This window comes from Ovis canadensis, chromosome 14 (genome assembly GCF_042477335.2).
Source record: "Ovis canadensis isolate MfBH-ARS-UI-01 breed Bighorn chromosome 14, ARS-UI_OviCan_v2, whole genome shotgun sequence".
NCBI classification, from domain to species: Eukaryota; Metazoa; Chordata; class Mammalia; order Artiodactyla; family Bovidae; genus Ovis; species Ovis canadensis.
In genome coordinates, this window is record NC_091258.1 from 73991278 (window position 1) to 74002886 (window position 11609).

The 11609-nt window shown below is 43.9% G+C and overlaps 2 protein-coding genes across 18 annotated transcripts in view; one reads left to right on the forward strand and one right to left on the reverse strand.

Annotated features, from left to right (window-relative positions):
- The window catches only part of LOC138419221 (zinc finger protein 665-like), a 117523-nt gene that overhangs the window by 85062 nt on the left and 20852 nt on the right, over positions 1-11609 (reverse strand). For 14 of the 17 annotated variants that reach the window (XM_069551755.1, XM_069551762.1, XM_069551764.1 and 11 more), the window contains one exon: positions 1127-1209. In XM_069551755.1, coding sequence (XP_069407856.1) covers positions 1127-1141 — 15 coding nt within the window. In that variant the 5' untranslated portion in view covers positions 1142-1209. Of the gene's footprint in view, positions 1-1126; positions 1210-4141; positions 5621-11609 lie in introns of those variants that run through there. The other 3 variants (XM_069551766.1, XM_069551769.1, XM_069551759.1) reach the window with 3 other exon arrangements.
- Positions 10600-11049, forward strand: LOC138419617 (ribonuclease H-like). Its single transcript, XM_069552466.1, has one exon. It carries the CDS (start codon positions 10600-10602, stop codon positions 11047-11049), a length of 450 nt encoding a protein of 149 aa, XP_069408567.1.

Genomic DNA, 11609 nt, shown 5'->3' on the forward strand with positions numbered 1-11609 from the left:
AGACGTCAACATACAAAAATCAATTAATATGACACACTACATTAACAGGTTTAAGGGGGGTAAAAAAACAGGATCAACTCGATGCAGAAAAAAACCATTCGACAAAAATTTGACAATCTTTCAAGATGGAACACTCAACAAACTACAAACAATAAATTATACCAACATCAACATATAAATGCCATTATGAAAAGAGTATAGCAATGGGGAAGGAATGAAAGCTTTTCCTCTGAGGTCAAGAAGGAGGCAAGGATGCACACTCTGCACTACAGTTCGACAAAGCACTGAAACCCTTAGAGCAATTACATCAGAAAAAGAAATCAAGGTCCCCAAATTAAGACAAAAGTAAATGTATCTTCTTTCCCACAGGACAAAGTTTCATCAGTAAAAATCATAGATTACAAGAGAAACATGCTATATCAAAAAACATTCTTTAATAACCACACAAAGGGTCAGTAAACCAATCAATTCATTATCAAAACTGCCATGACAATCGTAGAAGCAGAATAAAACATGGTGAAAGCCATAGAACTATTCAAAGAGCAAACAGCAAAACTCTTGAAGCAGGAAGATGGAGGTCTTTCTATTTCAAAACCTCTTACAAGGTAATCAAGGTGATGTGGTACTGGTATAAAAACAGACAAAGAAAAAAACTGAACAGAACACAGTACTCAAAAATAATTCTTTGTGTATATGTTAGGTATATGCACAAGAATGTCAAGAAACACAAAAGGGAAAAGACAGGCTCAACTGATCTGATTTCCAGATTTTACCAGCTATTGTGCATACTAACACCTGACTTCCACGTGCAGTTTCCTTACCCTGATTGACAGAGCAGACAGCACATCTACATGGGCACTAAGCAATCCCTGTTGCCCAACAGCACTGAGACCCCATCTTAGTGGGTGAGAAGCCAGGCCCAGGACGGTCCCCAGGGGAGCGTCCTCACAAGCGTCAGGTCACCGGGTCATGGGGAGACGGGATCTAAGTGGAGATGACAGGCCCTGAGGGAAGGCCCCGGGTGAGTGTGCATGTATAGGAGTCACACAGGACACTCCAGAGTCACACACGATTAGTGAATCCAGAGAAGGGCATTTCAGGAAGGACAGACTAAATATGATCTTACCTGACAAAGAGCCATGCCTCACTCCTTTTCTCTCCTCTTTCTTAAATTCAGGGCTTCCTCAGGCAACACGAGTCTTCAGAGGTCTATCATAAAAGTTTAAAACATGCTGTTTAATGCTTAGAGTCAACACATCCCCTTCCTAAGCCCCACCCCACACACACAGGGAACCCTCACCATGAGGAACAGACAGTCCCCTGTGGCCACTTGTCTCAGGAGGGACTCAGGACAGTCAACTTCCGCAGAGAGACCAACACGGGACTTTTCCACACTTTCCCTCAGGTCACACTCCCCTCTTGCTGAGGCCTCATGTACACAGCAGCAGGAGGCACCTCCGCTGACCAGGTAGTCTCGTTCAGGTCACACAGCAGGCCCTGATCCATCCCCACTCAGAACAGAGCACCCCCTCCTCAGCCCAGATCTCAGCCCTCAGGACTGGGAGGACTCAGAGTCCTGATGCTCAGTGAGGGATCCAGACTGGAATCAACTAGGGCATCTTAAACATTCTCGAGCTGTGGACCAACACAAACTACCTGAAGGGGAATCTTCAGTCAGAGGGTACAAAAATGTGTGTCGGGAGCTGCATTAGGCATTACTGACAAAATGGAGGCAAGGCCCCAACCCCCACTCCTTGTCCCGCAGGCATGGACCCGGGATGAAGGAGTTAGGTCTTATGATCTGACTTGTTTTCCCCTTTCCTCGGTTAAGTTGACTGAAAAGAATGTTAAGGTGCTTATTGTTCTTGAGAGGGGCATGAGAAGGTACAAAGCCTTCTGCAGTTGTGCCGAGAGAATAATCCATAAAGTTAACCACTGATATTTGTTCAAGAATCCTTACAAAGAGTGTTCCAGGAGGAGCACGTAGGCCGCAGCTTGAGGCCATGGGAAGGATTGTCATCTGAGACCTATTTGTGAGGGAAATGATTATGGCAAAGGAAGTTTGCCAAATTTAGGATTTAGGAATAATTAAGAATAGTTCATGCAAACATGGTCTCGATAAAGGACAGAAATGGTCTGGACTTAACAGAAGCAGAAGATATTAAGAAGAGGTGGCAAGAATACACAGTAGGAATGTAGAAAAAAGATTTTCACGACCCAGATAATCATGATGATGTGATCACTCATCTAGAGCCAGACATCTTGGAATGTGAAGTCAAGTGGGCCTTAGAAAGCATCACTAAGAACAAAGCTAGTGGAGTTGATGGCATTACAGTTGAGCTGTTTCAAATCCTGAAACATGATGCTGTGAAAGTGCTGCACTCACTATGCCAGCAAGTTTGGAAAACTTAGCAGTGGCCACAGGACTGGAAAAGGTCAGTTTTCATTCCAATCCCAAAGAAAGGCCATGCCAAAGAATGCTCAAACTACCACACAATTGCACTCATTTCACATGCTAGTAAACTAATGCTCAAAATTCTCCAAGCCAAACTTCAGCAATACATGAACCGTGAAATCCCTGATGGTCAAGCTGGTTTTCGAAAATGCAGAGGAAGCAGAGATCAAATTGCCAACTTCCTCTGGATCATGGAAAAAGCAAGAGTTCCAAAAAAACATCTATTTCTGCTTTATTGACTATGCCAATGCCTTTGACTGTGTGAATCACAATAAGCTGTGGAAAATTCTGAAAGAGATGGGAATACCAGACCACCTAACCTGCTTCTTGAGAAATCTGTATGCAGGTCAGGAAGCAACAGTTAGACCTGGACATGGAACAACAGACTGGTTCCAAAGAGGAAAAGGAGCACATCAAGGGTGTATATTGTCACCATGCTTATTTAACTTACATGCAGAGTACATCACAAGAAACGCTGGACTGGTAGAAACACAAGCTGGAATCAAGATTGCTGGGAGAAATATCAATAACCTCAGATATGCAGATGACACCACCCTTATGCCAGAAAGTGAAGAGGAGCTAAAAAGCCTCTTGATGAAAGCGAAAGAGGAGAGTGAAAAAGTTGGCTTAAAGCTCAACATTCAGAAAACGAAGATCATGGCATCCGGTCCCATCACTTTATGGGAAACAGATAGGGAAACAGTAGAAACAATGTCAGACTTAATTTTGGGGGGCTCCAAAATCACTGCAGATGGTGACTGCAGCCATGAAATTAAAAGACGCTTACTCCTTGGAAGAAAAGTTATGACCAACCTAGACAGTATATTCAAAAGCAGAGACATTACTTTGCCGACTAAGGTCCGTCTACTCAAGGCTATGGTTTTTCCTGTGGTCATGTATGGATGTGAGAGTTGGACGGTGAAGAAGGCTGAGCGCCGAAGAATTGATGCTTTTGAACTGTGATGTTGGAGAAGACTCTTGAGGGTCCCTTGGACTGCAAGGAGATCCAACCAGTCCATTCTGAAGGAGATCAGCCCTGGGATATCTTTGGAAGGAATGATGCTAAAGCTGAAGCTCCAGTATTGTGGACACCTCATTCGACAAGTTGACTCATTGGAAAAGACTATGATGCTGGGAGAGATTGGGGGCAGGAAGAGAAGGGGACGACCCAGGAAGAGATGGCTGGGTGACATCACGGACTCGATGGACGTGAGTCTGAGTGAACTCCGGGAGATGGTGATGGACAGGGAGGCCAGGCATGCTGCGATTCATGGGGTCGTGAAGAGTCGGACACGACTGAGCGACTGAACTGAACTGAAGAATAGTTAGAAGCTAAAAATTTAAGCAATGTGGTAGTGCTAGCATGTTTTACTATAGCTTATACAGATTAGGAATTTCAGAGATATTAATAGCTATAAGCCTTTTTAGGAGATAGTGAGCTTAGGATGCTAGGGGCAAACAGGATTTAGAAAGATAAACAAACTTAGCAATGTGGTATGCAGCCCAGACAAGTAATCAGGATTCTGAAAGAATCGCTAAGCAGAAACTCTGTTTGAAGGCAACAATGCTTCATGGAGACAATAAATCTGGGTGAGGGGAAACTGAAAATGCCAAACCTCTGACCTAGTGCTTTTGTCACCGTATAAAAGAGAACCTGAAGCTTGACATAAACATGCAGCCCCGTACCTTGAGTCAGAGGCTGCATCATTCTCCACCGACACTGCTCATCTCTTCAGGCTGATTGCCTGGCTGCTGGAGCTGGACTCCGGCACGTGTATGCAAAATGCATCATCAATGACTCGTGAAGCCTGGACTGAGCACCATTCAGAGGAGAAAAGCACCCCCCCCCCCAATTCTCTTTTTCTTTTGCAGCCTTACTAAGGTATAACTAACAAAAATGGTATAAATGTACTGTGTACAAAGTGATCATGTGATAGACTCATACACTGAACAATTAATATAGTCGAGTAAGTTACACTTCCACCTATGACTACACTGTATTATTTCTCTCTGGGCGAATTTCAAGGATATAGAAACACTACTGGCAGCACGCAGTACCTCAGATCCCCAGAACTTGTTTTACAACGGAAAATCTCTACTCTTTGACTACCAGTGCCCCATTTCCCCCTCCACCCACCTCCTGCTAACAGCCTTATTACTCGATGGCTCTATGAGTTTGACAATTCTAGTTTCCACATAGTGTCTGTCCTCCTTTGTCAGGCTTATTTAACTTGGCATAATGTTCTCTAGGTTCATTCATTCTGGCATAAATGCAGGACTCTTGATTTTTATATTTATATACAGAGGAAAAAATAGTTCATGAACATACAATATATAATAAATATTTCTATACCACACTTTTGTAACCTATTCTTTTGTCAAGAGACATCTGGGCTTTGTCTATGCCTTGGCTACTGCAAATCCAGTCACACTCATGGGACTGTGGACATATCCCTGAAAAACTGATTGCTCTTCCTTTGGATATCTGTCAGAAATGGGTTTGACAGACTGTAGGCCTGTTCTATGTTACTTTGTTAAGGAACTTCCATTTTATTTTCCAACATAGTAGTACCATTAACATTGCCACCAACAGTGCAGTTAAGATTCCCTGTTTTCTGTACTCTGCTTATGTGTGCTTATTTTGGGAGGGACAGCAGTGGATAACACAGCACCCAGCCTGGCAGCAAGAGAGTTGCAGCTGCATCTTCTAGAGGACAAGCCTCCAGGCTGCAGATCACTGCGGCATCGCTGCCCTCTGATTTTTTGGAGCCATCCTCCCCTATGTCACAGGACTTTATGACTCTTCTCAGGTTGGGCCCAGAGATCCCTAACAAGCAGGACCACCTTATAACAAGCATTCTGTGATCTTAACCTTAGTACTCCTATTTTCCCAGCGGGACTCAAACAAACTTACAAACTTTAATGGTGTCCAACAGAGTGTCCACAGAGCCCATAATGAGCCTCTAACCCTCTTATACAAACACAAAGCATTCCAAGCCCTGATAGCTCATGCATGAGGCAAAATACAAAAGAGGACACCCAAGGATCCACAGACATAAGACACCATATTTTCATTTACAGAGAGTGATCCAAGTCAAACATCGACATCTCCAAAGACTATGAAAAAAAGGGATAATCACAATGATGCAATGGCCCACTGAGACCTCAGCATCTTCCAAGGAAACACTCCAGATTCTCTTGGCATCGTCTCAATTGCACATGAACCTTTCTGCATCGGCAACTCCAAGTACACAATGATACCAAAGTTGATGCAAAAAATGACCTGAGATTTTCCCTGTTACTCTACAGTGCCTGCCTGCTAAAAGAGCCAACAAAAGCCAGGGAGTGGAGTGGATGCTGGGGGCACCTGCTAGAACCAGACCCTCAAGCCCAAGGCTCCCATCCTCCTGCACCCTCGGCTGCCTGCGGGCTCAGCCCAGGCCACAGTTCTAACAGTGGAAAACACTTCTCTTGGCTGAATTCCATATCCTCCTTTGCTGCTCACGTGTGGTCACGAGTTGTCAAATCAAACCTGTGCAGGCACATGTCAGCCTCAGCACTGCTGTCCTGGGGAACACGAGCTCAGGCAGTAGAACCTCAAACCACTCCATGTGGGCTCTCCAACAAACCCACTTCCAGGTTCTCCAGCCTGAATGGAGACATTCTCTTCCAACAGATCCACACACCCCTGGTCCCTGCAACTACACTTGGGATGGGTGCACACTCCATTCACTGGGCTCACCTTGATGGCCCCACGTACTGCCACAACCCTCCTGCAGACCACTCCAGGTTCCCTCTGCTTTCCCAATTTGTCTCCCTCTCCTCCCTGATGACTGGACTAAGCAGGACTAAAGCGCACAGGGGTTCCTTGGCAAAGGGGATCACAAGAGGAGTGCCCACAAGCTACCACCCAAAGGACACTGCACATGTAGTATGAAAATCAAGAGACTGGCCCTCTGGGAAAGTGTGCCACCACCTGGGGACATTATGGAGTCCACATACAAAGGCATTTGAGATGAGGAAGTCTCAAAGCAAGGGTCTCCAGGTCTCACTATCTCCTGTTTTCTCTACCCACACCTACTTGGAAGATACTCCAGCTCTTGGGGTGGGGGTGGGGAGGGAACATCTCCTTCCTGCCCCATTAGGTTTTGGATTTCTGCTCATCCTCAGTGCACTGAAATCACAATCGCTAACACTGAGCACATGAACTCCCAGATGGCAAAGCTGCTGTCCACGATGGTGACTGGTCCTGGATGGACAAAGCTTAGATCTAGGGGCTGCAGAGGACTAAACCCAACAGACTAAAGGAGGGGACATCTTAGCCTGCTGCTTGAGGACTCCAGTTTTGTAGGGCTTTTCAGGACTTCCTATATTTCTTGGATCATCTTTTGAGTAATTAAGTAGCCACATGGGGTAAAGATCAATTACAGCTGAAATGTCCAGAACATGGGAAACATCTTCATCACCTGCCCTGTTCTCTTGGTCTTCCCTGAGGATTATTCAACCCAACCCATAGTCCTGTCATCTACAGACATTTCCAGTAACAGGTACTGCAGCCACGCTGGGAAGAAGAGGAATACAATGAGCCCTAAAAAAGGGGAACCAGGAAGGACTCAAAATAACCCATGAAGAAGGGCATTAATTTCTGCTGATGGCAACTGATACAGAGGCAATAAACCTGGGTAACATGAGAGAGACTGTTGGGGGGGGATGGGGAGACCTCTCTGAGCCTAGACTTAAAGGGTGACAAAGGGCCTGAGGCACGGTGATGTGAAGGTGAGAAAAGAACTACAATGTCAGACAGAAATGGTTTGGGTATTTGGAAACAGAGAAAAGGTAAATGAGACCAGGACAGGCTGAACCATGAGCAAAGGGTCAACTCCCAGGATGAGGCTGGAGACACTGACAGGGCCCTGAGCTTGACAGAGGGCTGTGGAGAAACAGCGAGGAGTCAAGCTTTTGACCCAAGAACAAATGAAAGCCAGTGGAGGTCTGAATATCAGGACTTAAAAAAAAAAAAAATCTCCCTTCAGATTCAGCCTTATTTATAGAAGTCATCTAATTCTGAGCCTGTGATCCTGCCTCCATCCTAGTTTTCCTTTTTGGTTTTCATTCAGGGAGGACTGGGATCTATTTAAAATTCTCATTACCACAAGAAACTCCCTCCAAACCAAAACTGCACATACAGACACACAGCCAATTCATTAAGCATTTCAGGGGTCAGTGTTGCTCACGCTGAGAGTTTCTGGTCTAGTCTCTCATCTCCATATTACAAGTGGGCTCCCTCAGGCCCAGAGAGAAGCCGTTTATGAGAAGGTCTGAGCTGAGTGAAGAGAACCAGGTATAACTGAATAATGAAAAGGGAGGCTGAAGGGCAAGTGGGCCAAGTTTGTCCTTAATGCCCAGCCCATTTAAGACCAGGAACATCTGTCATGTATCTGAGCAAAAGAAACTTTTCTTTCAAGATTGGGTCAAACTGATAACAAGGAGGTAATTCTTTATTATACGATTGCAGTAAAATATTTAAAAAATACAGAATTGCAAACATATATCCACTGGTACAAAAAACATTGTAAGGGGTCAGCTTGGAAGTAGGATCTGAGCAATCTTTTTCATTATGAATAGAGAGGCTCTGTTGGAAGGTTCCAGGTCAATCCAGCCCATCCTTCCTCATTTGCACAGAAAAGTCACAAAGGGACCTGAGGGAAACATCTCCATATCACTGCACAGCTCACTTTTTTTCACTGATCATAGAAAATGGAGAAAACAGACCATTAGACTAACCAGTTAAACTAGGTGTTTTCTTTCTCTTTTTGAAAGGGAAGAATGAAGCATTTTGTTGGTTTTATCATGTTAAATGTCCTTTTATTTTCCCATTTCTCAAAGAAATGCCTTTGATTTCACAAGATTTAATGTCATACCTCCGTTATTCTCTGGTAAAGAGCTGAGACCAGAAATATCCATTTGTGTGTGCACACATAAACTCATACACACAATTCATGTCTTTGGTAAAACCACAGTTGAAAATATGTCTATTTTATTACACGATGTTCAGAGGGTAACAGGCAGGAAGGCCAGGGGTCTCCAAATGGAGGAAATAGGCTGCAAGTGTCAGACATTTCTCTCTCTCTTAAGCAGCAGGAGTAAACAAACTAGCGATATTTTTTTCCTTCTCTATACAAATTTAAAAGGAGGTTTTTCTTAAAACACTGTGTTGTCATAATGACACCTGGGGTCAGACTCTCAAGATAATCAGGACTACAGGTGCCTGGGGGTCCCCACACAAGCTCCTGTCCCAATTACACCTGAGGAACCCCGGATATTAATAACTGTGGGGGGCCAATCCGTCAATTTCCTTTTAGATACTGGGGCAACTTACTCCGTGCTTACTGAAGCCCCCTGGCCCACTTCTTTCCCGATCCGTTTCCATAATGGGACTGTCTAGACGAGCCAAAGGGTATTATTTCGGTTATTATGTTGTAACTGAGATTCTGCGCTACTTTCACAAGTGTCTGATTGTGCCAGAGTCTCCCTCACCCCTTTTGAGGAGGAATATACTGAACCTCTATTTTCATAAATATGGAGCCCTCCCTTTCTCTCCCTTTAGTTGAACAAAGTGTAATCCTAGAGTATGGGCTGATGGAATATCTGTGAGTCAAGCACAAAATGCTATTCCTCCAGTGGTCAAGCTCAAAGACCCACACTTATTTCCACATAAGAAGCAGTATCCACTGAAACCTCAGGTTAAGGAAGGGTTAAAGCCCACCATCGAAAATTTAAGGGAGCAGGTACTATTTGTTCACTGTTAACAGTCCATACAACACTCTTATTTTGGGTATAAAGAAATCAAAAGGTAATGGAGACTAGTCCAAGATTTACAAATAATAAATGAGGCTGCAGTTCCTTTACACCCCGTGGTGCCTAATCCTTATACTCTATTGTCTGAAATTCCTGAATGAGCCAAATATTTCTCAGTAATTGATTTGAAAGATGCTTTCTATTCTGTGCCTTTGGTGGAGGAAAGTCAATTTCTATTTGCCTTTGAAGACCCTATGCAGCCAGCTTCTCAGTTAACCTGGACAGTTTTGCCCCTGGGATTTCGTGACAGTCCTCACTTATTTGGACAAAGTTTGTCACGGGATCTCCAAAACTTTAATAGCTCCGAAGCGGTAGTGTTACAATATGTAGATGGTATTTTGCTCTGTGCTGAGACAGAGGAAGCTTGTTCAGGAGCCTCAGAAGATTTCGTAAACGTTCTGGCAGGCTGCAGTTATAAGGCATCAGGAGAAAAGGCTCAGCTTTGTCAACAATCTGTTAGATATCTGGGCCTAATCATATCAGAAGGGACTAGGGCCATAGGCCCTGAGAAAATTAAACCCATACTAAATCATCCCCTATCTATGACTTTAAGACAATTGAGAAGATTTCTGGGAATCACAGGCTACTGTCATATTTGGATTCTGGGTTATGGTGAACTTGCCCGGCCTTTATATAAACTTATAGCTGAAACTTAGCAGGCCCAAACAGACAAATTGTTTTGGTCTCCAGATACTCAAAAGGCTTTTAAGGTTCTTCAGACTGCCCTCCTGCAAGCTCGTGCTTTGAGCTTGCCCACAGGGTCAGGATTTGTTTGTCACTGCAAGAAAAGGTACGGCCTTGGGAATTTTGTCGCAAGCCTGAGGGCCTCCCCAGCAACCTACTGCTTATCTAAGCAGAAAATTAGATGTAATTTCCGTGGGTGGCCCCACTGCCTATGAGTAATTGGGACAGCAACTTTATTAGCACCTGAAGCTTTAAAAACAATTAATCAACGAAATCTTACTGTCCTGACTTTTCAAGATGTGAGTGGAATCTTGAATTCTAAGGTTAATATTTGGATGACAGACAGTAGGCTTCTTAAATATCAGTCATTGTTGTTAGAAGGACCAGTAACTAAGCTTAAAGTCTGTGGACATTTAAATGCTGCCACTTTCCTTCCTGAGAAGGAAAATGAAACACCTGATCACGATTGTTCCCAATTTCTAACGTTAAACTATGCAGCTTGGGAGGATCTAATGGATACCCCATTAGACAACCTTGACATGGAAATATTTACAGATGGCAGTTCTTTTCTTCGGGATGAAAAGCATAAAGCAGGTTACACCATGGTGACTGGTGAACACGTTTCAGAAACAAGATCTCTCCCCCGGGGAACCAGTGCTCAGTTAGCAAATCTTGTGGCTCTGACCCGAGCTCTAGAGTTAAGCAAAGGGCAGAGAGTAAATATCTACATGGATTCTAAGTATGCTTATTTGACTTTACATGCTTATGCTGCAATATGGAAAGAAAGACAGTTTAAAACAGCAACAGGAAAACCTATTATGCATCTCAGAGAGATCGAGAGACTTTTAACTGCTATATATTGTGTAGCTGTTATGCACTGCAAAGGGCACAGCAGGGATGGGAGTAAAGCAGCTGGAGGTAATCAGCTGGCTGACTGTCAAGCCAGAAAATCAGCACTTTATGAAACCCCTTCACTACAGACGCCTTTGATCTGGACAGGTCCTGTGGAAGAGGAAAAACCACAATATACTGAGGAAGACTTAGAAAGATGAGAAAAGAGGAACTAAGATTACAAATAAAGCATGGTTATAGCCCGAGGATAGAAGATTAATAATTCCTGAAAATGCTCAATGGAAAACTCTTAAGGGTTTACACCAGAATTTTCATTTGGGTGCAGAGCGTACTTACCAGATGGCTTCTCATTTGTTTGAAGGTAAAAATGTAATGAAAACTTTAAAGGACATTATCAAAAGGTGTGAGGTTTGTCAGAAACATAACCCAAAGACTGAGAAGCTAGCAATATCTGGATTACAATGAAGTGGAAAGTATCCTGGAGAGGGCTGGGAAATTGATTTTACTCATATGCCAAAAGCTAATTGATATTCTTGCTTACAAGTTTGGGTAGATACTTTTACTGGATGAATTGAGGCTTTACCCTGTCATAGTAAGCAGGCTAAGGAGGTTATAAAGATTTTAACCCATGAAATTATCCCCAGGATTGGGCTGCCACGGAGCCTTCAGAGTGACAATGGCTCCGCATTTAAAGCTGCTGTGCCGGGGTCCAGCCCCGGTGGATCCAGGGAATTCGAAGGGTGGACGGCGTTGGCGTGGA